The sequence below is a fragment of the Lontra canadensis genome, unplaced genomic scaffold, assembly GCF_010015895.1.
Source record: "Lontra canadensis isolate GAN:19392208 unplaced genomic scaffold, GSC_riverotter_1.0 scaffold16, whole genome shotgun sequence".
NCBI lineage: Eukaryota > Metazoa > Chordata > Mammalia > Carnivora > Mustelidae > Lontra > Lontra canadensis.
In genome coordinates, this window is record NW_022631010.1 from 2,767,702 (window position 1) to 2,792,582 (window position 24,881).

General features: G+C 50.3%; 1 protein-coding gene across 3 annotated transcripts in view; it reads right to left on the reverse strand.

The window, feature by feature from the left end:
* Positions 1-24,881, reverse strand: part of DNMT3B (DNA methyltransferase 3 beta) — a 40,502-nt gene that overhangs the window by 5,349 nt on the left and 10,272 nt on the right. The window contains exons 2-20 of one of the 3 annotated variants that reach the window (XM_032858889.1): positions 18,781-18,943; positions 17,764-17,825; positions 15,474-15,581; positions 14,235-14,360; positions 13,358-13,567; positions 12,275-12,433; positions 9,862-9,969; positions 8,795-8,939; positions 8,014-8,073; positions 6,854-6,979; positions 6,661-6,705; positions 5,199-5,278; positions 4,774-4,886; positions 4,166-4,349; positions 3,486-3,570; positions 2,353-2,498; positions 1,809-1,899; positions 1,364-1,512; positions 539-624 (exon numbers count right to left, since the gene is read on the reverse strand). In XM_032858889.1, the coding sequence (XP_032714780.1) occupies positions 539-624; positions 1,364-1,512; positions 1,809-1,899; positions 2,353-2,498; positions 3,486-3,570; positions 4,166-4,349; positions 4,774-4,886; positions 5,199-5,278; positions 6,661-6,705; positions 6,854-6,979; positions 8,014-8,073; positions 8,795-8,939; positions 9,862-9,969; positions 12,275-12,433; positions 13,358-13,567; positions 14,235-14,360; positions 15,474-15,581; positions 17,764-17,825; positions 18,781-18,937 (2,240 nt within the window). In that variant the 5' untranslated portion in view covers positions 18,938-18,943. Of the gene's footprint in view, positions 1-538; positions 625-1,363; positions 1,513-1,808; positions 1,900-2,352; positions 2,499-3,485; positions 3,571-4,165; positions 4,350-4,773; positions 4,887-5,198; positions 5,279-6,660; positions 6,706-6,853; positions 6,980-8,013; positions 8,074-8,794; positions 8,940-9,861; positions 9,970-12,274; positions 12,434-13,357; positions 13,568-14,234; positions 14,361-15,473; positions 15,582-17,763; positions 17,826-18,780; positions 18,944-19,126; positions 19,202-24,881 lie in introns of those variants that run through there. The other 2 variants (XM_032858890.1, XM_032858891.1) reach the window with 2 other exon arrangements.

A 24,881-nucleotide genomic window follows, 5' to 3' on the forward strand; every position in this document is an offset into this window, starting at 1 on the left:
GAGGAGATAATGAATCTTCAGCAAAGCCACTTACTCTGTGGCTTTCAACATGAAAAGACTAATAAAGTTGGGAAAAGCTCTTGGTTAAGGAAATCCAAGGGGACAGGTTATCTCAGCTTTGCCACTGGTTTGGTCGCCATGGGGCTCGCCACCAGGGCTCACATCGTCTAACCATGGACTTGCATTTCCCAACAGGAGAGTAACCGAAGAGGTAGGATACAGAAACATCAGCACTCTGTCCGCGCTGTTTCAGCACCAGGCCCTTTTTAAGAACCTGTCCCACGGGCAGAGTGGGAATAAGTCAGAGGAGACTAATCCCAGCCTCAGATTTCTAGGTCGGTGCCACGCTTCCAAAAAAGGCTTCAAACATGGCACCAGGGACTGGTCTGAATCCTAGGTGGAGGCATTTCTCGGCAGAGCCAGTGCTTTCTAGAAGGCTTGAATGGGTCTCTCAGTCACAAGAGTTCACAGTTCGGTCTCACGTCATTAGTTATACTTAACTTGGCTGTTACCTGTCCCACCTTGAGCCCCTTGTTACCTGTTCATTCCCGGCAGGTTGCCCCAAAAGTAGCGGGCCCTGTGAGCAGCAGACACTTTGATGGCATCAATCATCACTGGGTTACACTGCAGAGAAAGGAGGGACAGCCGCTGGGAGCCCGTATCAGAACTCAAGTGGAAGCCAGCTGGAGTGGGGTCTGACCTGGGTAGGTGACAGGCCCCCTACCAGCAACACCCCAGCTATAGAAGCAGCATGGTTCCCGCCAGCCAGCAGACAGACCAATTCCCCATCAAGTACTCTGGCAGGAAAGGCAGCTCAAAATTGGCATCTGCCAAGCTGGGGGTTCCTGGCTACAGGAATGCAGAGCTAACAAAACACAGCTTCTGTCACCATTCTGCCAGGTTCACAAAGCGTGAGGAAACTGGCCAATTCTATAACCTCTCCTACAGAACGTAGGCGAAAGAGTTTTAAATAAAATGAAGTGTATAAAAAGCATTTACTATAATGCTTGATGATAATGTTTCATATAATGAAGCGACTGTAGCCCTAAAGTAGCAGTTCTCAGAACAGGGATGAGAAAAAACTCCCTGGAGTAAACAAAGTTTAGTCAAATCTCCTGAGGCCCCCAAAAGTAGAGGATTTCATCATCTGACTTCAGGGGGTCTGGGTGAGGTTAGAGATCAAATATTTTCCATGCACTAAAAAAGAATCACCCACATGACTCCATTAGTTTTGGATTTCGCCGTGTCCTCTACTAGGAACCCAGGATTACTCCCAAGAGCAGAAACACCCAACCAATCCCCAAATGCCAACAGAGTGTTCCCTCCATGTTGTCTCAACAACCCGGACCAAAGGTGCCCTCACCTCCAGGAAACGAGAGATATCTCTCTTGTCGCCAACCTTCATGGCTACCACATTCTCAAACATCCAGAAGAAGGGCCGGTCGTCCCCCTCCTTGGGGCGTGTGTAGTTCAGCAGGTGGTAGAACTCAAAGAACAGGCGGCCTGTGCCCTCTAAGCCACAAAAGAAGATGGCAGAGGCAGGTTCAAATTCCTCAGCCCACCCGTCCATACAGACACCAGTGGGTTCCCAGTGATTGCCTGACTACAGCCGACACCATATAGTCCCCTTTTACCTGCACTCCTCTGGAAGGACTAAGGACACAGGCATTAGCAGGGCAGTAATTCATTACTATACTATCTCTGAGGAGAGGACATACAACGTACACAAAGTTGGCCAGACAATAGTTCCTCCTGAGACCAGTCCTTCTCAGCACTCAGGTGACAGAGGGTCTCTTAGGAATGCTCACCATACAGGCCTTTCCTGGCAGGGTTCACATTGGAGAGATCATTGCATGGGCTTCCACCAATCACCAAGTCAAAGGGGCCCCATTCTTCAATCTGTGAGAGAAAAATAGTCGCTCTCAGTGGGGGATGAGGACGAGAAAACCCTAGGGTTTTCTAGGGTGTGTGGCTGGCTCAGTTGGTGGAGCACACAACTCTCAATCTCAGGGTTATGGGTTCAATATCCATGTCTGGTGTAAACCCTACTGCGAAGAAAAAAGACAACTCACTCCTAGCATCTCACTTCGTCAGTTAAGTCCCCCAAATCCTCTTCTCAACCAAGACAACCCAATGCCCCAGATTTCCAAAAATCTGTATCATTTTGAATGATTTGCCAACTTGTGGGTCTTGACACCACAACTCGATGCAATCCCTGGTTCTCTCTTCTACCAGGGCCCTGGGCCCTGGGAAGGGGACCATGTGGGCATGAGGATGTGTGAGGCTGACAGCATGGAGGAGGAAGAAGGGGTGAGTAGGGCAGAGCCCAACAGGGGTGCAGGCTGCCCTCACATTTCTCTTCGTGATGTTCCTGACGTCATTCACGTATTTGATGTTCCCCTCATGCTTCACGGTTCCAACAGCAATGGATTCTTCGCACACCTCAGAGGCGACGTACTTCTCCACTTTGATGCCCAGTTCTTTGAGGACCAAGTACCCTATAGGGTGTCGGGGGACAGGAAGTTCATCAGAGTTGTCCTCCCCTGGAACCCTCCGTCCAGTGATTCTAAACCATCTCCACCAAGGACACGATGGTCCTCGAGGGAACCCACGCGGATGCCACAGAGCCCGCACGCTGGCTACACCATGCTCCCTGGATGGTGACTTTCATGAAGAAAATACGTAGGTAAGTGGCACAGCCCACCGCAGGACCTACTGAAATGAACAGGCACATAGCCGGGGCCCCAGAACCTACCACCTAGCACAGTCAAACACAGACACACAGACAGGAATCTGCACCAAAACCATGTTTAGAAAACAACCTCAAGGCCTGGTGGCAGAGCCAAGGCCCAGTTCCACTAGGCATGATCTGCGCCAATACAGATAGTCTTGAAGACGCAAAAAGAGTTGGGGACCACAGAGTAATGACCTAGGGGAGTCATTAAAAGCTGTCAATGACTTAGGATTCTGGACACCAAAGTACACATATTAAGTACAAATGATGCAAACAGCTCATTTCTACCGCTCCCTGCTCTGGGCATAGAGATGTTCCTGAGAATACATCATAGGGCAGCTTTTCAGATTCAATGAGTTTGATCAGACAAGTCCCCCAGAGGCAGCGTGCGTGCTGGCCATGCCATGCTTCCTAGGGCCCTGGGCAAGCTGAGGGAAATGGGAGGGCACCAAGAGAGGAGGTATCAGGACCTGCCCAATTCAGCTCCAACAGATGTAACCTTATGGAACAAGAAAATCATTTTCTAAGATACCTGCACATAATAAATAATGCCAACACAGCTAAGATATACCTGCCCTTATAAAGGCCCAAAGGAGGCCCAATAGGTGAAATGGTAGAGAGGTTTGAGGAGACAAACAAGGAGCCCGTGGTTTTCTCAAAATGACCAACAGGTCATCCCAGGGGTCTGTCTTGGCACTGATGACAGGACACCTGGAACAGGTGAGCATCCCTAGATAAACTCCAAACTCACCTGTTGCAATTCCATCAAACAGGGACAAGACTCGAATGGGCCGCCTTCGGGCTGCGGGAATCGCAGGGTATAACTTGGGGGCTTCCTGCCAGGTTAAAGAAGGAGGTCATGGAAGTCACGGTGGAGGGGGTGAGACTCAGCCTCTGGGAGGGCAGGGCTGACCTTCCTCTGAGTCACAAACCCTGTGGCTCTGCAACTTCCTAGCTGGGATCCCCTGGAGAGCTCTGGGCCTGAACAGCCATCCTTCCCTCAGACATGGACATAGACTGCGACTTTGATACAGATGCACACACACAAACACGATTCCCTACACAAGAATGACCTGGAGCCTCCCTCCAAGAACTGCAGGCAGGAGCCCAGGAAAATCCACACCCACCACGATTTCAGTGTTATGTCTCAGGCTCCCCTTCCCTCGTCAGCGCCGCTAAGACTAAGGCTTGGTTAGTTCTGTAATCACTTCTTCAGCAGGCCCGGGAACATCCATATAGTGAGAGGGCGTGAAGGAGGGGAGGAGGAACACCGGAGAAGTCTGACAGCTAGACAGGGGACCAGGTCTGCGGCTCTCGGATGCTCATCTGTACAAGGAATCTTTCCCATTAACTCTTGCCAACAGACTTGCGGAGTGCTCCAGACCCCTGAAGCTCTGGGGGTGGGTGGTGCAGGGGTTCCATGTGGCTTACGTATTCAAGCCCCGGATCGCTGGTGAAGAAGGCCTGCAGACGCACGTTCCAGTCCTTGCGGCGCCGCAGGACACCGTGACAGCGCTGCGGGAGGCACATGAAGCAGCTCCACGGCTCCTGCAGCTTGGCGTCCTCCGCGGTGCCTGTGCCCACCAGCACCTCCAGGCACTCCACGCAGAAGCACCTGCACCCACCAGCAAGGGATGAGGACACCCCCATCAGCAGGCAGATCCCCTGCCGTGCCCCCCAGTCCCCCTAAAGATGGCAACAGGCAGCCTGGAACCTTCTCGAGCCCCTTGTGCTCTTCTCCATGGGCTGGAAGGCACAGTGTCAGGAATCAGGCTCCATTGACCTGTCCCTTGAGGACCAATGCGTGCACCCAGAACCCACAGGCTGGTGCACAGAAAAGCTCCCTGGTGCATCCCAGAAGTCAGCCCACCTCCAGCAAGGCTTCCCCCACCCTCAGGGACCACCACTCTTCAGCCCAGCTGTGCACCCCAGTTCTACGTCAAGGACACTAAGACCATGGTCTTGCAGGCCCCTCGTCAGGGCCCAGCCATCTTGTCAGGGATCCCTCGGGGCTGCAGGCCCGGCCCCGCCCTGCTCACCGACAGCAGCTCGTGTTGCTACACAGCAGCAGCTCGCGGCCCTCACAGCACACCGTGCAATAGGACTGGTAGCCGTCGTCGTCGTACATGTAGAAGAGCTCGAGGAAGCGGTCCTGGCAGCCAGAGAGAAAGAAGCGCCTGTGAGACTGGGGGCCAAGGACCTCCAGGACCCACTTGTTCGTTGGCTGAGGCCCTAGCATGCAGCTGCAGAACAGATCACAGGGTGGCTCTGGCGCCCCTTTCCAGGGCCACCAGCTGGGGTCTGCAAGCCCTGCAGGACGGCTTCGCTGCTGCAGCAGCCAGCCCTTGGGAAGGGACAGCTTCACTAGGGCATTCCCTATGGCAACACAAAAGTGCTTTTTCCTGGGAAAGTACAGCAGAGCTGAGGGAAGGGGCCGGAAAGCCCAGAGCCAGGCTACACTTACCCGGCACGTCTGGCAGAGCCCGCCCTCAAAGAGAGGATGGAAGGACACGGGGTTTTTCCGACCACAGGACAGACAGCTATCTGCAGGAAAGACAGGGATGCAGCTGGCAGCACTTACAGCCCCAACACCAGGGCTGAAGCCTTGAGTCTAACTCTGAACAGTTACTCCAAGCGAAAAAAATCACAAGGGTTCCTCAGGCTGTGTTCCTTTCAGCAATGCTTCAAAGCTGCCAGCCTCATTCCAGAGATGGGGAGAGGCCGGAACAGGAGCCCCAAGCAGGACGTCCCAAACATAGGCAGAGGTCTGGGCATGTTGGAAGACCTGGGGCAGGACTCAGAGCCAAGGCGATGATAGCACAGGGACTTGCTTGGGAGGGCCTGGTATGAAACTCTTTGAGATTCTTTAAAGACAAACCTGGGAAATTTACGGTGAGGCCAATTTGCTTTTGTCTTCGTAAGAATTGCCTACAACCACCCCCACACACAGCCATGGGTGTACTCAGAACAAGGGTTCCCCTTCCTATTAGGGCATCCAGCTGCCCTCACACCTGCAGATCAGGACTCACTCACACCACTGGTCATGTGGGCAGGGCCATTATGATGCCTGAGACCTGGGTGCCTGGGTGGTACAGTCGGGTTAAGCATTTGACTCTTGGTTTTGGCTCAGGCAATCATCTCTGAGTTAGGGGACTGAGCCATGCCCTGGGCTCTGCTCTCAGCAGAGTCTGCTAGAGATTCCTACCTATACTCTGGCTCTCTAAAATAAATAAATCTTAAAAAAAAAAAAAAATGCCTGAGACCAAGCACCCCCAGCCAGGAAGCACAAATAGGTCATGAGTCTTGAGGGATGGAAGGATTATGTGTCAAGGTTTCCAGAATCAACAGGAGGAACTGCTCCAAATGTGAGCTTTCCCCAGGGTGTTCTGGATCAGGAGCTGTGTTGTTTTCCTACCCAGAGTTGAGATAAACACTCAATAAATATTTGTTAACGAAAGGACATCAGTCTAAGGAAGCAAGGGAGAGTCCATTTGTTCTCACACATTCTGAATTCAGTTTGATACATTCTGGGCCACGTTTCAATTCCAGTGGCTAATTCCCAGCCAGGACAAACAGACCAGAGTTGGCTTGACAGACTGACCATGGTGAAGTGTGTGTCTGCCTTGCACCTCAAAGCCAGCTCCAGTTCTTGTCTGGGAAGACCCAAGATGCCACAGATACTGGTTTCAGGTTTGGGGTTCTCTGGGCCAAACTACCCCAACCCCACGGCCTTGCTCACTCACAGGGGCAGAATCAGGCAATGCATTCTATTAAATGCAGCAACAAAGATGAGCCCTCCCCAACCCGAGGCCAAGGCACAGCTCTGGCTTGGACTCCAGCAGGGCAGACAAGCAAGCTAAGGCTAAGATCAACCCTGAGCGCTACACAGGGCGGGAAGGGGAGACCCCAAGGGAAGAGCCCCTTACCTTCCAGGTTACTCTTGTTGTTGCTAACATCCAAAGCCATTTGTTCTGTTGAGAAAGAGCAGATGTGGCTCGGAGTCAGGGAGCTGCTTCCTCCATCAGCCAGGCACACACCCCTGCTGAATGGCCCTTCCTGAAGTCCACCCCGACCGCAAGTGAGATCGACCCCGCCGCCTCCTCACTGGCCCATGGTCACCTCGACTCTGGTCCTCCTCTCCTCGGTCTTTGCCATTGTTGTAGCAGTTGGTCTTTAGGCGTTTGGGTGGGGGGCAGTAGTCGGAGGCAGCAGAGTCATCAGCTGTGCGTCTTCTGGTCTTGTTCTCTGTGAAAGGTAGGAGATGGCAGCCGGGGCAGTGGTACAGGGGGGATCAGGGGACTGGGATAGAACCACGCCGTGCCTGGGTGCCTACCGGCATCTGGGCCGTGACATGGGTCCACACTGCGTGTCCTACAGCCCCTCTGTGGGCAACTCGGATAGTAACAGAATTCAGAATTCCTCGCTATGTTTTTATAGGGGTTTGAACAGCAATGGGTGCCATATCCAGCACAAGGAAAATGAGACCCAGCTTCGGCTCTGATGCCAGCACAGACTAACAGCCACATGTACTGACTCAGCACTAGATAGGACTTGTGTACCTGAGTGACTCCATTTCGAAAACCTTTAATCTCGAAATACGCTACAAACCAGAAGTGGAGCCAATCAACTGGTTCATCAGGAACTTGGGTCATCCATAAAAATATATCATCTAGTATTTCTAATGAAAACAGCATAAAAACGGAATGATCCCTAAGGCCTCAAAATAATAGATTTTGAAAACTGCTCTAAAATTGTAACTTTCAACTCTAATTTTTGTACAGATTCTTAGAAATAATAAAATGCTGGAAATACTGGATTTATATTAATTTCACCCTTTTTTGGTACTTTTTCCAATGTTGCTACTAGACAAGTCTATTATGTGGCCACTGTTTATGTATTTCTTTAAGTTCCCATTACATTTTCATTCAGTCTATAAATACCACCTATGAGGAACATGGTTAAAGGAAATCATGTAGCCATTAGAAATCATAAGGACACTTCAGTGACAAAATTACATTTGAGAGTGCATACACTATTAGAATTGCAAAACAAAGGGAAAGCAGGAATCCAACTAGTGTACAGAAAAAGCTGGAAGGATGTGCACACCCAACGTTAACCTGGAGGGCAGCTGTGAGGAGGGTTGGGAGTGAAGGGGTGGGTGAGGGCTCAGGTTGACTTTTTAACAGATTGGATTCTTTCCCAGTGACCACTGTATATGCAAGAAATGGAAAGATAGTACAGAGAAAACAGTGCATAGTCAAAATATGGGAAGGGAATACCGTATTTCCTTGATTCTAAGTTCCCACTGCCTGCACGACGCACCTTCGACTTATTAACCACTTATTGGGGGGGGGGAACAAAACAAAACAGAAAATACTATGTTAAATGTATGGATTTTTAAGACAAATTCTGGATTTCAGGCATCTGGGATTTCTGGAGTGACATCTTTCATTAGAGGAGATACGGTACTGGTCAAACCCTTAGGATGGAAGATACCCCTTTCTGAATGGAGGTGGCTTACAGGGTTGGGATGGGAGGGGGGGGACAGAGGTTCTCCAGTGAGGACAGCTTATTAATTTTTCCTTTAAAAAAAAAAAGGACCAGGATGCCTGGGTGGCTCAGTAGGTTGGGCCTGTGCCTTTGGCTCAGGTCATGGTCTCAGGGTCCTGGATCAGGCCCCACATTGGGCTCTATGCTTGGCAGGGAGCCTGATTCGCTCTCTCTCTCTGCCTGCCTACTTGTGATCTGTTGGATAAATAAATAAAATCTTAAAATTTAAAAAAAAAAAGGCACCAATGAAGATTCCATCTTGGCCTTCTGTTTACTCAAGTTTTTAGAGCAGATTCAACCCAATTACATGTACTTGACCTTCAGCAGGAAAACGTGACTAGGGAAGCTGAAAAAGGCTGGGCTCTTTGCTTTCCCAGCTTCCCTGGGGGTTCACAGGGTGAGAGGGGCCCAGGCTGACAGGAGGGTAGGTGGCAGCAGGGGGGACTGCATCTCCCAAGAGGGTCCCCACTAGCAGTGGACAGTGGGTGCTGCCCAGGGACCCAGTCCCACCTGGTTGCTTGTTGTTTGGTTTGAGGCCCTCGATCCCAGTGGGTTTAAAGCCCCCGTGGGCCCACTCTAACATGGGCTTCAGCTGATCCTCCAAGGAGTCTCCAGGACTGCTGGGGAAAGTTTTGCCAGCCCGCACCCTGGCTTTCTGCGGAGATAAAGAGGCTCTGATGAACAGGGGGGTGGGTCCTAGCCAGGCCACACCCAGGGACTCCCCCAGCTGGGGCCTGCATTCCTCTTCACACTGGTCCCTTTCATAGCAGGGCAGCTGTCCTGAGCTGTGGTATGTGACAGGGAGGAGGGGCCTGTGTAGGAAGACAGGCAGGCAGGAGGCCATGGTGGGGGAATTCAGTCTCTCCATGTAGATACCAAACATGATCTCTTCCCCATGGGTCATGAGTGCTCAGTTCCCTCTCAAAGGGCAGAGGATCGGCAATAGGAGAAGTACCAGCCAGCATGTCTCACCGTCTGAGAAGTTTCAGATTTCTGGTTTTATTTCCCCAACCAATGAAGCTGGGGAGGCCTCAAGTATATACTTAAGTCCTATTTCAGAGACACCAACCAAAGTTTTCCATGTCTAATTAAGCATAGAGACAAGCTCATGAATGCTGGACCAAGGCCACGGATCATTACATTTCCAAGGACCATTACATTTCCGAATCAAGGCAGAGGGAGTGAATGACAGGCCTGAGGACAAGGAGAGGAAGCAGCTGGCCTCAGCTGCTCTCCATTCTTGACCTCCAACCACACCACTCAAAGGAAGGAGGCTTTGAGGCCCTGGAAAAGCTTATTCAGAGATAGGAATATCGTCTCCTGCCCCTGAGGGTTCCTCTTCCCTCAGTCAGAGAGCATCAAAGCTGGGGGTAGTGCTGGGAACTCATGGAAGGTCTCAAATCTCTTCCTTTCCTTCCTAGTCAATGGGCTCCTATCATGCTTACATACACTTTCTCCTTGGTGGCTCTGCCCCCCTGGTACCACTGGGCACACGGGGGCCTGAGGTGGCTTTCTAGAAGTCTCTCACTTTACCTCCGTGCTCAGGGTCAGGCCCTCACCAGCCACTACCATGTTACCTCCAATGCATGGTACATGGCCTTCCTGTAAGAGACCAGCTTGTTGAAGGTCGCCAGGTTGAAGTGCTGGCTGAAGAGCCCCAGGGCCACTAGCTTATCTGCAGACACCTAGAAAAGAAAGCCATCATCAACATCCATATACAGTCTGGGTCTGGAGTGTCCTGGGTCTCTCCCAGCTTTATTCCTGCAGATCAAGCTATAGACTAGAAAGAAAAGCAGAAAACAGGAGCACAGCCTCTAACATACCCTATAGCCAGAAGCATGGTGAACATGACACTCCAAGTGGGATAAAGTAGGATTCTCCGAAGGGATACGGTCAAATGCGCCCTTTATTTGTATATATTCTAAGATCCATGGACCCAAAGGGTTGTTGGTATAGGCCGCCCTCAGTCTTGACATTCACCATGGATGCCCCGACACTGGTGCCTTTGCACGTGTTCTTTCCTCCTTCCAGAGCATGACAAACAGCTGTGATGTAGGCTTTTATTAACAGAATTGATTTAATGCACGTATTTTGAGAACACTGCTTGGCAGAGTGAGCAGTTTTTAGTTACTGTGATCTGTTGCTATGTGCCTTCCACTGGGGCTAAATATCCCTAGTCCACAAGGTTCACACCCGAGTGCCTTGGCTGTGCACGAACACGTTAGGTTGCAGATGGGACAAGATGAAACTGGTGTTCAGGGACACTGATCAGCTCTGAAAGCCATGTGACCTTCCCTTCCCCTGAGGGCTTGCTTACTCTCATGCCAACCTCTTTTTTTTACATCTCTCACCTTGACCTCCCATGAGGGGCTGTAGCCACCATTTATAAGAACCTAGGGATCAGGGGTGCCTGGGTGGCTCAGTGGGTTAAGCTGCTGCCTTCGGCTCAGGTCATGATCTCAGGGTCCTGGGATTGAGCCCTGCATTGGGCTCTCTGCTTAGGGGGGAGTCTGCTTCTCCCTCTCTACATGCCTGCCTCTCTGCCTGCTTGTGATCTCTGTCAAATAAATAAAACCTTTAAAAAAAAAAAAAAAAAGAACCTAGGGATCAGCGAGGTTGTACATACAAATGCAGGAGCTGTTCTGAGCACTAAACTGCTCTAGGACAGTGTAGCCCAAGCACCAGGACCTGTGTGGCAATCTCGTACTATTAGGCTAGCAGCCACACAAGTCATCCTATTAGCATCAGACCCTGTCTTGCAAGCTCATTGTAGGTCTCATTGGGCCAAAGCAATTACAAACAATCCATGTCTCTCCATTTCACAGAACTCATGGCCCACATCCCTACAGTTAAGACGCTTCAGGGAGAGGAAGGGCCCAAGACGTTTTGTCATCCTGCTCCCTCTGCTGGCCAGGCAAAGTATCTACATGCATTCTACCTGCCAGGGAAGACTCCATGCTCTCTGGGAGTGTCAGTGTGTTTACAGCAAATCCAAATCATGGTGGAAAAAAGAACCTCAATTTGAGGTTCCTGAATCCCACAGATGTCCTGGGATGGTTCTCTATTCCCACATCTGCCTCCATCTCAACTCAGCTTGCTACTGTTCCTCATCAAACCTCCGGATATGAAGGTGGCACTGACATTTCGAAAAGAGACCATCACAGGCCAAGTATTGCCTACACTGTTCTCATCACAACCAGAGATCTCAGAATGTGCAGTTGACAAGGTTTAAGGAAACTGCCAGATTCATGGTCCAACAAACAAAGCTCTTACCCCACAGACTTCCATCAAGAAGGAACTTAAAATGGTTAACAAAACAAACAAACAAAAAAAAAACTACAAAGTTTAGGACACCTGGGTGGTGTGGTCGGTTACACAGCTGACTCTTGGTTTCAGCTCAGATCATGATCTCAAGAGTCATGAGATCAAGCCATGGTCATGTTTTGTGCTCTGTCTCCCCAACCCCCACCTTCCCTCCCAAATAAATAAATCTTTAAAGAAAAAAGCTTAATACCAATAACCAACAAACCCTAAAATCAGTTGTCTGCAATGCCCCTAGGACCACCTCTCCTCCCATGCCCCTCCCCACACCTCTCAGAACAAAGAGATCACCTTCCTGTCTCTTCCAGGCTTCTCAAAGAGAATCTTTGAGTTGTCTGCCCAGGAATCCATCCTGGTGACTCTGCCCTGAGAAATAAGTAAAAACCAACAGAGCACAAGTGGCCACAAGTGGCTTCAGAATACTTTCCAGCTCTTCATCTCCTGTTAAGTGTAGACAGACTAAGCTCTGGGTCTGAGAGACCCTGTATGTCTTTTACGTCAGTTAACAGGAAATTTTTGTCCTTCCTAGACACAAGGAGTTAAAGAGCCTCACCCATCTGAAGAAAGCAGTCACAAGCCACGCATCTTAAAAAGTCAAGTATACAAGGAAATAAAGGAAACTAAGGAAATGGGTCTGTGGCCCATGAGAGCCTGCCTGGCCCGACTCACCTCAGAGAACTTGCCATCACCAAACCACTGGACCCACCGCATGCCGGACATGGCCTGGCGCTTGGAAGTGGCCTTCCATGACACCACCATGGCAGGCCACCAGGAGAAGCCCTTGATCTTTCCCCACACGAGATCTCCTATCCCGAACTCCTTCCCATCCTGGAAAAAAAAAAAACAAAAACACATGAAGGAATCCCAATGAGACAGATCACCTGGGCCAAGGAAAAAATCTTGTCCACCCCACTAACCCCAAAGGCCACTGACCCAGGGTCCAACTTGGACCATTACTTTGAAAAAGTAAGAAATAGGAGTGAGAACCCCTTGAATATATACGTAAGGGGTCAGTTTGGTTTTTTGACAGGAACGTGGGATTTATTAAAATTTGTGAAATTTCACCTTTAACATTTAACTTCATGTTTGGGAATCAAAGATGTCAACTGAAAACACAGGAAAGTAAGACTAGAGTTAAGCCATTGACAATCACCTGTGTTTTTCCACGGTGGATCTAACAGGCTATTGCAAAGCCATTAAAAAGCAAATTGTGGACATTTGCACTCAAAAAGCTTAACCATGAAATGTGAAATGCCCATGAAAAAAAAAGTTCCTCAAACAGACAATCTGATAAACATAGGAAACAAGACGTCTCTGCAACAGATGTCCACACACGGTATGAACCGAGCAGTGGAGTGAACCGCCCCTACCAGCTAATCACGGACAATACACAAGATGGGATTACAGAATACAGGGGACCACAGACCTGAGAGAGGCGACTCCAGTTCCTACCAAAGTAACTAGGCTACAACTGTACATAAAACATGAACAGAATCACACCACATGTTACATATACAAACAAGGCACGTGTATTTGATGACACAAGTATGTGACATTCAGAAATTCATTCATCAGGTGCTTGAATTACTACTGGCAGAACAGCAGGATAAAGGAAGGAGACATTGCATATGGAAAATCTGTAGGCTAAAGAAATTCAATTACAGACGCGACCCCTCCCCCCCCAAAAAAGGTAGGAATAACCCCGATGGGTAAGCGTGTTCTTCCCTATTATTTAGCCCATCCTTGTGGTACCTGATACTCAGCGCTGTCGGCATCTCTAGCCTCCGGGTCCACCTGTGGGGACTCGGGGCCATCCTGCTGGCTGTCCTGGGCCAGGCGGGCGTAGGGGGTACTGCTGCTCTGGGGCACCACGTCATCATCCGTGAGGTCAATGGTGAGGTAGGGGCTGGCTGGGGACGGCCACGGGGTGCCTGCCAAGGATACTGTCCGCCGCCTCAGGGACTGTGGACAGAAAGACATGGAACTTGGGCCACAGCAAACGAGGTAGATGACCAGAGACCAGTGGAACCCCAGTTGCTTCCCAAATGAGCAGAAACAATGAAGACGTAAGTTGAAGGGAACAGAGACCACCAAGGACGGTTTTCCAGGAACCATTACTCCTCAAGTGGTGGGAAAAAAAAACTCCTTCAGAAGAGAGACAGAATCAAGGACAAAGGCGGAATAATGATGAGGGATGCCGAGAGCCTCTGGGAGCCAAGCTGAGAGAGGGCCGCCGGTTTCCTCAAACGCTTACTGTGTGCCCAGACTTGCACCAGGAGTGGAGAATTGCAATAACCACTGGGGTTGCCTCAAGACAGTCAAAGATGATACCAGGGAGACAAAACAGTTCTGGAGTAAGGAGTTTCAAGCTCATTCCCGAGGAGGAACTAAGAACCCTGTCAGGAGGGGAATTTGCACATTCCCACCCGAGTTCCATCCAGATCAGGCCAGGAGAGAAGTCATCGGGCTTAAGAGAACTTTACCCAGCAACCAGAAAAGAAGAAGGCAAGACCGTGAAAAGGTGCTAAGAGTGAAGAACAGATGTAGGTTACACACCAGCCACTCTGGGTGGCCCAGTGAGAGGAAGATCTTCCCCTTAGAGAGACCGGGGTTATCTGGGGGAACCAACCCTGGTAGCTGAAAACTCCACGGGGGACTCATCCACGTGATTGCGGCCCTGCCGGCCTCGGGTGGAACGTGGGGAGGGCCGGGGCCGCTCCCGGCTGGAGGCACTGGTGTTATTTCGAGTTCGGACCTGGAAGCAAGAGAGGATAAGCACGAGGCCGCTGGTGACTATAGGCATGGAGTTCCGGACAGGGGGCCAAGAGGACCCGAATGGAAAGGTCACCTCCCATCAACAGAAGTGAACAAGGTGATTAAGCCAGGGAAGAGTTCTGGACTGGCCACTTTACCCCCTTCCCTGAAACTCCCATTAGTGGGAGAGGGGGGTAGTGTGTCCCCAGGCCTGCCAGCAGCCCGCAGCAGATCCCAGGACAGCAGGGAACTGCAGACTGAATAAAGACTAAAATCCAAACCAAACGCTTTCCCCCAAACGCGTTGGAATAATTTGTTGCCTTCTTCAGGAAGTTACTGGAACATCAAGAGGAAAGCCCTTGGCATGAACCTGCAACATCTCTATTCAAATCCTACACATGAAACGGACTGTTCATGGGGCACCTGGGCTCAGGCGGTTAACGGCTGACTCCATTTTTCCGCTCAGGTCATGATCTCAGGGTCCTGGGATTAAGCCCCACACTGGGCTCCACATTCAACAGGGAGTCAGTCTGCTTCAGGATTCTTTCGCCCTCTGCCCCCCACCCTGTTTGCTCACTCATTCTCTAAAATCAAATCAACCAATCCTAAAATAAAATTTCAAAGATTCTTAAAAAGAATTACTGTTTAACTTTGGTAAGTTACTGGAATCTTCTCTTGTCTGTAAGAAGAGCATGACATACATCACATGCTGGGTGAGATTATAAACTAGACCTACAATGGTCACCAAGTGAACCCCTCCACCCCCACTCTCCAACAGGATGGGTGTCATTAGCAAAGACTGCCTTTCTAGGCCTCACACTGTCAGTCACAGAATCTACTTGCAGAAAGAACCCCCAAAGGCAATCACTGGTTGAGACATCCAGCTACAAACTATCTCAGGCACTTAAAGCCAGAAGTGCCCAAAGAGCTGAAAACCTGCCCTGTGAAAGCAAGCCTTTACAAAGATAGTTCGCAAACCTTGCGGTCATTTTCCAATTTCTAACCATTTGTTCACCTCACTCTCTAAACCTCCAAGGAGAAAGGAGGATCCAAGACAGGTTTCTTCCACGCAGGCCTACATGTGGTCGGAAGGGCTGAGGGGCAGGCGACTTACAGCTGGGCTCTCAGACCGAGTCCTGGTTTCTCGGAAGAGTTTGGGCATCACAGGGGTGTCAGAGCCATCTCCATCTTCCCCCTCGCCATCTCCGTCACCTGTCAGATCCTTTAGAAATGAAGCATTTGGAATTGTAAAGGTCATTAAAAGGTCACATAACTAAAACTGTAAGAATGAAGAGTCCATCATTTTGGCCCAAGTGACCTCAAAGTATTTTCAACTATCACATTTTGTTCAAAAAATCCTTTACAAGGGCTTGCCATGGGGATCACAAACTCTAGACGAGACAGAAAAATAAAATCCCAGTAAAATCCCAAAACAGGGTATGAAAGCAATATGCGTCTTCAGGACTCCTATCCGTACCCCACCCCTCCCCCCGGGGGAGATGGATTCTGCTGTGCCCCGCAGGGAGAGCTGGTCAGCCTGCACAACTGAGTGTCTGCCAAGAATCGGAGGTTCAGGGTGCCTGGGTGGCGCAGTGGGTTAAAGCCTCTGCCTTCTGCTCAGGTCATGATCCCAGGGTCCTGGGATTGAGCCCCACAACAGGCTCTCTGCTCAGCAGGGAGCCTGCTTCCTCCTCTCTCTGACTGCCTCTCTGCCTACTTGTAATCTCTGTCTGTCAAATAAATAAATAAAATCTTAAAAAGAAAAGAAAAAGAGAAAGAAAAGAAATCGGAGGTTCAAGAAAGATGTTTCCTGATACCACGACCAGGAAGAAAGGGCACCAATTCTGTGTCAAGTCGAAGAACCCCTAATGTGAGTCCCATCCCCAGAGCAAAACCCAAAACCTGGGCACAAAAACTGGACAGCTTGTGAGCAGCCCTGGGCCCAGATCCTGAATTAAGAACTAGATTTTTCACTTGCCAATCTTGTGGCCTTGACGGCGTCAGTAATTCCCTTGTAGCACAACAGTGATAATGAGAAGGGAAGGATGCAAGCCTCGCCCAAGGCCAGGCTCAGAGGAAATGCTCAGACAGGAGGTTCCATTCCCACTACTGGTAACAGTACACCCGAACTCAGATGGCTGTCTGGACCACATGGTCCCAAATATCCACAGCTCTTCCTCTACCCATCTGTGTCCCCACTGGTTGCTCTCCAACAAAACAGAAGCTGCGCAAATGTGAATTTTTATTTGTCAGTAACTTTGTCCCCCACGCGTGACACTGGTTCTTCAAAAAAAAGAACCAGTAACCCAAGTGAAAAAACTCTACTATGATTAATAAGAACACAGGAGGCAGAAATGATGTCGGGAATAAAAAAACATTATGATGGGGTGCCTGGGTGGCTCAGTCATTAAGCCTCTGCCTTCGGCTCAGGTCACAGTCCCAGGGTCCTAGGATCAAGTCCGACAGGCTCCCTGCTTGGCAGGAAGCCTGCCTCTCTCTCCCACTGCCCCTGCTTGTATTCCCTCTCTCACTGTCTCTGTCAAATAAATAAAATCTTTTTCTGTGTGAGGGTGAAAAAAAAAAAAAAACATTATAAAAAACTGCAACTTGAAAAAAAACTCACTAGAAGCTTTGCGGCAAGTATTCAAAGATCTTGCAATGATTGTTTAAAATCCCCTACAAGAAGCCCGTCAACTTCTTCCCATCTTGGGAAAAAAAACTTCCCATAAGGCCACATAACCCTGATTATCAAAACCAGACACCAATATATTCTGATAAAATCATAAACCCATTTTATTCATGAGGATGCTAAAGTAAATCAAATTGAAAACACACCATAATCGGGAGCCTGGGTGGCTCAGTGGGTTAAGTGACTACCTTCAGCTCAGGTCATGATCCCAGAGTCCTGGGATGGAGTCCCGTATCAGGCTCCCTGCTCTATGGGGAGTTTCTCTCTGACCTTCTCCCCTCTCATGCTTTCACTGTCTCTCTCTCTCAAATCAGTAAGTAAAATCTTAAAAAAAAATAAACAAAACACCACAACCAAGTTGGGCTCATTCCAGGAAAAAAAAGAATGATTTACTACATTAGAAATTTATCAATATAACTAATCATCCACTGAGAAAAAGATAATTTCAAAAAATATGCTCAATAAGCAGTTACTGAAAAAAATTTGTAATTTGGTAAAATAAATGTTTAGGATTTTAAAAAAGACTTGGCACTTAACAAAAATTGCCATCATTCATGAGGTTGTTAGAAGGCCTCTGTGTGCTCAGGAGGGTTGGAATTTCATCATTTAACAAATATACTGGGTTCAAGTTTGGAGGAGCCTCCAAGTTCCCATTTAATGCAAGCTCAAGGGGAATTCCCCTGGAACCCTGGAGAAAGAAAAGTAGAACATATACCTGAGTATAACTTAGCAGACTGGAGACCTCCCTTTTTGACAGCCGAGAGCTTGATCTGCGACCTGGAATAAAGAACCAGAGTCTGTTTGGAGAAGGGGCAGGCTCCCGGGTTGGGGAACAGCCGCATCTTCCCTTGCTGACCTGCAGTGCTGTCCCTGCTATCTCCTCTCTTAAACCCACTGGCATCCTCAGGGGTTAACTCCTAGCCCCTCAGGATCTGTGGACCGCCAAATGTATTCATAAAGCAACAGGGCACAGAGCCAGGCACATAATATGATTGAAAACAATACTGGAGGTACTCTTGAGGGAAGGCATCAAATTCCTTCCAGAACTGTGGCCACCAAACTACAATTAATGAACAATTGAGCGCCTGGCGGATCAGTCACATTTCAAGTGCTCACATGTGGTTAGTGGCTATTATAGCGAACAATGCAGAAAACAGAACACTTTCACCCTCACACAGAATCTTCTATTGGACAGCACAGCTCCAGGGGATTTCAACAGCAGAATGGGACAATATAGGGTTTTCCAAAACAGCTGGGTCAGAAAATAGAAAATCTCAGTGGGGAGGACCCCAGGTGATGTGATCCAGAACTATGCAGGGGAGAGGTGGGGAAGGGAAGGAGGGGAAAGGAAGCAAGTCTCAGACCCTCCCCACTAGAGTGTCATCTTCCCACATAATCACAATCCCAGCTACAGGGGAGAAGGGTCCCACTGCAAAAGGGCCAAGGATCCCAGCATATGCTGCAAGCACCCCAGCCATGGCTGGGAAAAGACGGGGGTCATCATCACCTTGGGGTTACCTCCCCAGTGACCCAGCTGAAGTAGGGGTGGGGGGGGCAGGGAAGGGCCCAAGGGCAGGGATGAGAAGTGGGCTTCCTTCCCCAGGAGGTGGTGGAGCCTGTCAGAGACCAGACCCTCTCCCCACAACCTGCCCTGAGCCCACTCAGAGACTCACGTGCCAGCGGTTATCTGCAGTGCCTGTCCCACACCCCTCCTCCCCACTGGCCCGGCCACCTCTGATCTCCGGGGTGCTGATAGCCTCCAGGATGGGGGGTGAGGGTGCATCCTTGGAGTCAGAAGACTGGTCGCTGCAGCCCCCATTAGTGATGATGGAGTCTTCCCTCCCGCTGGCGTCCTCCTCTCTGTTGAGTTGTCTGGTGTCTCCCTTCATTGTTTCCTGCAGGAGGGCCAGAATGGGCAGGGTAGCAGGGAAGCAAGGGCACAAGGGGGCAGTACACCCCAAACCTCCCGCCAGTGGCTCTATGTCATAAGCCAACAGAGGCCCCTTGACATATTCTCCGGGTGATACTTCTACCCAAGGACCCCACCCAGACTGCCCCCCAGAACCTGACCCCCTCACCAAACTCGGAGGCTCAGGACTTGGTTCCATGTGGCCAGGCGGCCCGAAGGCTCAGATACCAGCACCCAGGACAGAGGAGGGGGCTGGGCTGTGGTCTGAGGCTTAGGCTGTTCTGTACAATTAGCCGGCCACTTCAAACAATGCCATTTAGGACCCGCCTGCCCCGGCCTGCCTGCCGCCAGCCTTGGTCCCCTTTACCCTGGCCCCCTCTCCCTGCCCAGCCTCCGCAGGGCCTCAGGAAGCCAGTGCATTATTTTCCCTCCTGACCCCTTTGTTTGCTCTCTCCTTTCCCCTCAATCTCCAGGTCCTCTTCCCACCCGCCCCCTCCTCCCCCACAGAACAGCTTCTCTCCTCTCCATGGCAGCACAAGCCCCGCCCCACCCCAACCTCAGGGGCCCATTGGTCTGCTGGCCTGTCGCTCACTCCCCTCCTCCCTCACCAGCTGGGGCTCAGAGTCCCAAGTTCCCAAGAAGGGAAAGGATGGAGGAACACAGGCAAAAGACTGGGGCAGTTAACAAGGGGAATGCTCCCTACCTGCTCCAGCTTCGCCCCACCTCTGGGCTGTCATCTCCCCACTGCTGCCCCTCCTGGTAACTGCATCATCTCCAGGCTATTCGGCTAAGACCACCAGGTCAGGCCAGGTCTTCACTGATGGGTTCAAGGGACCTGTGACCTTTGACCTGGCCTGCAGCATATGTCGGCTGCAAGAACCTGCACCTTTCATTTATTCCTCCTCAAAATGTGATCGTAGGCCCGTTTTATAGAAAAAGAAAACTGACACACATACCAGGTTAGTCTCCCAGGTCAAGAATTCACATCTAAGAGGTGAGGCCAAGGTAAAAAAGGAGCCTAGGTACAGGGTAAGGCCCCCAGATTCTCATCCCTTAGTTTTCCCCAAACTGCTCCAGAGCTACTTGGCACCACACCCTACTGTTCCGCACAAAAAGCTTTCCCAGTGAAGAGCTGCTTATCAGCACTGAGCACTCCCAGCCCTATGCCCCATCTTGGGGACTCACCACACAGTACCAGATGACCCGCACGCCTCCCAGGGTACCTTCTAGAATAATCGTCAAGGGTACAGGGTTGCAGACTGCCAGGTGATGTAGCACCATGTCCACCAGGGGGCGATGAGGGGCTCTGTCTGAATTGCACTGCTGCGCCCCCAAGTGGATATTCGATGTCACCTGGGGTCCCAATTCCATCCTCTGCACCTGTCCCTCACCCAGGCCTGGTAGTGGAGCCGACAGACCTCTGCCTTATTTCCCAGAAGACCCAGGGACCAGCCTGGGAGATAGTAAGAGCTACAAAATCTCAGGCATGGCCCTAGACTTATGTCAACACCAACATTTCCAAAAGATCCCTATGTGATTATATACAAGTTAAAAGAGCACTGTGCTGGTTCTAAATGCATTCTTATCCATAGCCCAGTGTGGTCTTTACCCCCGCCTGGCCCAGGGTGTGCAAGCTCACACTTCCCTGGTCTATTTTCTCTCAATACATGTAAAGGAATCTCACCAGCCCCAGGGAAAAGAGGAATACCTGACCTAGCCCAATCGGCTGCCTCTCAGCCCCTTTCAATGGCAAGCCCTGACCCGGAAGAACAGACTGGCTGACCTATGGCCAGATCCTGTGAGGCCAAGGAGCCAAAATCCCAGGAAAACTGCTCGAGTGTGGTTCAAAGTAATAATTAATTCCCAGTGTCCTGCCCCAGGGCAAACCAGTGAACTAAGTAACCCGGGTGGCCTGAAACAGGGTGGGAGGGTGGGTCACTGTGCAGGATTCCAAGGGTCCCCAGAAGCTTAGGGGAAGAACAGGCAAGCCAGGGTTTCTCGTGAGGAGCTGGTAGCAAGCAGGTCAGAGGCTGAAATGGAGGGCCATTACTTCCCACTCCTCCAGGACCCAGGATTCTCTCAGACAGCCCTTAACTGTGTCAGCCAGGAGCCTCCCACCTAGACAGGCCCAGGAGGAGCCTGCAGCCCAGAGTGGACAATGATTAACTACCTCAGGCCTTAACCCAGGGCCTCAGCAGTGCCAGCCCCTACACGGTCTACCAGACAGACCCGTGAGCAGAGCTCCTTCCCAAAGCCAGATGTCGACATTCACGAAAAATCTCCTACTTCTAGGAACTGCACCCATGGGCACTAGAGGAAGGTTCAGGCAAGGAAACCAGCCAACTCTAAGTATCCTGGGCTACCTGGGAAGCAAAAATAACCACCTTCAAATTGCATAATTTGATCGTGTGAGTTCACACAAATTCCTTCTCTGTAGCCTTCATCCCCTGGGGTTTGCACATACAGTAGCTCCCCTTGCGGCCTTCCTGCAACACACACCTTTGTCTGGAGCCTGTGCCCACTGATATGCAGTGCAGTTTCTCTCCCACCCTGACCCTTCTACCTGGACCACACTCTACATAGATGAATAAAGCCGCCTCCAAGCATGGGCTGCTGCTGCTGCCCTCCTCTGCCTGGAAGCCCTCCCCATCCCTGCCATACAACTCCTGGTTACTCAGACTTCAAAACCACATGGTCAAAGTCAGGAAGGCTCCTCCCAATACACTTCTGCTCCAAAATTAATAACCACATAGTTAGGGGCGCCTGGGTGTCTCAGTGGGTGAGAGCTTCTGCCTTCAGCTCAGGTCATGATCCCCGGGTCCTGGGATCGAGCCCCACATCGGGCTCCCTGCTCAGCAGGGAGCCTGCTTCCACCTCTCTCTCTACTTGGGATCTCTGTCAAATAAATAAAATCTTTAAAAAAAATAACCACATAGTTACACAAACCCTCTTGCCTAATGATACAGTTTTTTCAGTGTTGACTACTCTATATGCAACACTTCTGTGCTTTACCTGTATTAACTCACTTATCTTGAAATGCAGAACATGTGGTCCCTGTTTTACAGATGCACAAACTGAGGCACAGAGAAATTAAGCGGCACAATACACCCTGGACCACTGTGGCTTCCTCAAGTGTTCAAGTCCTGAGAAAGTTAAGAACACACCAACTTACATATTCCTGGCAACAGGAGGAAAATAGCACCAGAAATCCGTATGTGATGGTGGACAGCAATCACCCTCACCTCTTCCCACCACTTCCTGGATAACACAGCCCCCAAGACAGGCCAACTGCTTTATCTAGTGTGATCTTTCCAGCGCTGGAGGCTAAGCAGCCTGGGCTACCTCCCTGGAAAGAGGCGGCACCTTCCATAGTTTTTCCATAGTCATTGCTGTGCTAGCTTAAGACCTGTGCCTCCCCAATCCATGGCTATTAATAGTCCCCAGGTCCCTACCATTCACTCCACACAGTACAAATCCTGAAGCAGGTCCTGTTATCAACCTGCTTTCAATAGGCTCAGATGAATTAATGAAGCCGCCCAGCAGGGTGGAAGTACCAAGACTCATGCCTAGGCAGTCCAGGGCACGTGGTGTAACTGCTGTGCCCGAGACAAGGCAGCTGAGATTTCTAGTTAAGAACAATGCATCACCCATCCCAGGGGCTACAAGAACTTCAGGACTGAGGGACAGGACCCAAAAGCTGAGTGTTCACCTTCCCCAGAGGTGATGGTCTAACCTCGTGATGCGAGGTGAACTCTGACCCTTTCCCAGAGGCTAGGGTCAAGCACAGGATTTAGGGGCAGGCAGCACGGTGGGGTGGGCTCACCCTCGAGGTTCTCCCTGCAAGACACTGCCTCATTAGTGCAGGGTGCCTGTGTCCCAACTGAACCAGGTCAGACGTGTCCAAATGCAATGTGGCAGACAGAAGGATGGGTGGCACCCCCAATTAGACTCAGGGAGGAGGCCCAGGGACTCGACCCCCTCTCCCCAGTGCAGCTATAAAGCTGAGAAGTGAGGTCATTCATTTCCTCCAGGCAGGCACCAGCAGCACCTTGTAAATGGTAATTGCATTAATTAAATGCACAATACAGGAAGGGGGAATGGTTGGCATGATGGGAAGTGGGTAAAGGGGGCCACATGGTCATCCCAGCCCCACCCTGAGTCCCCCAGGGCTTAGAGGTTTACTGCAGTAGAACAAAAGGTTGAAAGATATTCCCACCACCCCTATTTAAAAAAGTCCTTCTAGGGGCACTGGGTGGCTCAGGTCATGATTCCAGGGTCCCGGGTTCGAGCCCCACATCGGGCTCCTTGCTCAGCAAGAAACCTGTTTCTCCCTCTACCACTCCCCCAGTTTGTGTTCCCTCTCTTGCTGTGTCTGTCAAATAAATAAATAAAAACTTAAACAAATAAAAAACAAAAAGTCCTTCTCTACAGCCTATGGGAGGGACACCTAGGCTACTGAATCCTCTCCACCCCAACTGCTCAGGTCTATTCCATTGTCCAAGATCCTGAAATAGTTGTGATGGAGCAATTACTATGCATCTCATGCAAAGCCAGAGCTTACGCTCAGGATTCCCCATTTTGCAGGTAAGTAAAGTGAAGCCTGAGAGGAAGCAAATGGGCAGCTCCTTGCCCAGGCTTGTAGGGCAACTAAGTCATGGAGATTTAGGCCTAACCCATGAGCCAGACCTTAGACATTTCAAAACTAATATGCCAAGTACAGTATTATAGTGAAGCCTGGGGAGGGACACCTCACCCAGGTAAAGAGAGAGAGGAGGGTAACCCAGGAAGTGGAAACAGTAAATACAAAAGGTAAGGGGGATGGAGAGAGGCTGCCCACCTAGCTGGTGGCAGGGCACAGGTTCCCAGAGGTCGGGGCCTTTGCCTCATCTTTAGGAATCTTTGCTCAATTCCGGAAATAGCCAGATTTACAGGCAAGCTGGAATGAAAATGCCTTCAATGTCTTTCTCAAACCCCAGTCTTAACCACTTGTAAAATGAAATGACCCCACCTAATTCCCTGGGTGGCTGTCACTAGGAATCCCACAGGAGAGGACACAACCCTGAGAAGCTGGGGCGTCCACATTTTCCTGTGCCATCTTGCCAAACTTCCCAGGTCTGCCCCACCAAGGGAGGCATCCCTTCATCATGGGTGATTCAAAAGGGAATGTGGATTGCTCAGTGCCTCCAGGCCAAGGCTACTTGCACCACTGTCGCTGTGCAGTAGAAACTGGGCTTTGGTATAATGATCAGAATTACCAAAACAACTGATCCACTCAGGGGTCAAATCAGACAAGCATAAAACACTAGCCATAGGAACCTGATCCTTATAGCATCGCTCCTTTTACCAATAAGCTAACAGAACACCTACACGTTCCACAGTGGATTGGATTAAATCACTCTTTAGGTAATTCACGGAGAAAGAAAAACCGGGGTGCCTGGCTGACTCAGTTGCAACTCTTGATTTCGGGGTTGAGCACAGATTCCTGAAAAATAAAATCTTAACAGGAAAAACTAGGAATATACATTAAAGATCTGACAAGACGCAGCAATTTAAATGGGAGTATACAATCAAGTTTTTTGCCCTATAAACTAATGCGCTCAGCCCCCTTCCCCTATGGTTCTTCGGGAAACTTGGAGTGGTGTGCAAATGTGCAGAGGAAACCACCACTGACTCAGACAATCATGGGTGGGGCAGCATAAGGAGCTGAGGATTCAGAGAGATGCCATACCCACCCCCCGTGGCCATGTGTCCCTTAGAAGGCTGGAGCCAGGGAACCCTGTGTCCTCTCCTTAGGGGGTTAAGGGAAGACAAGACCAGTATTCTGTAAAGTCCCCGCCTTGGTGCTGCCCCTCACAGTAGGCTACTCCTGTTGTCACAGCCACAGCCTTAAATCTCAACTGTCTGCACCCAGAGGCAGTGGGGTC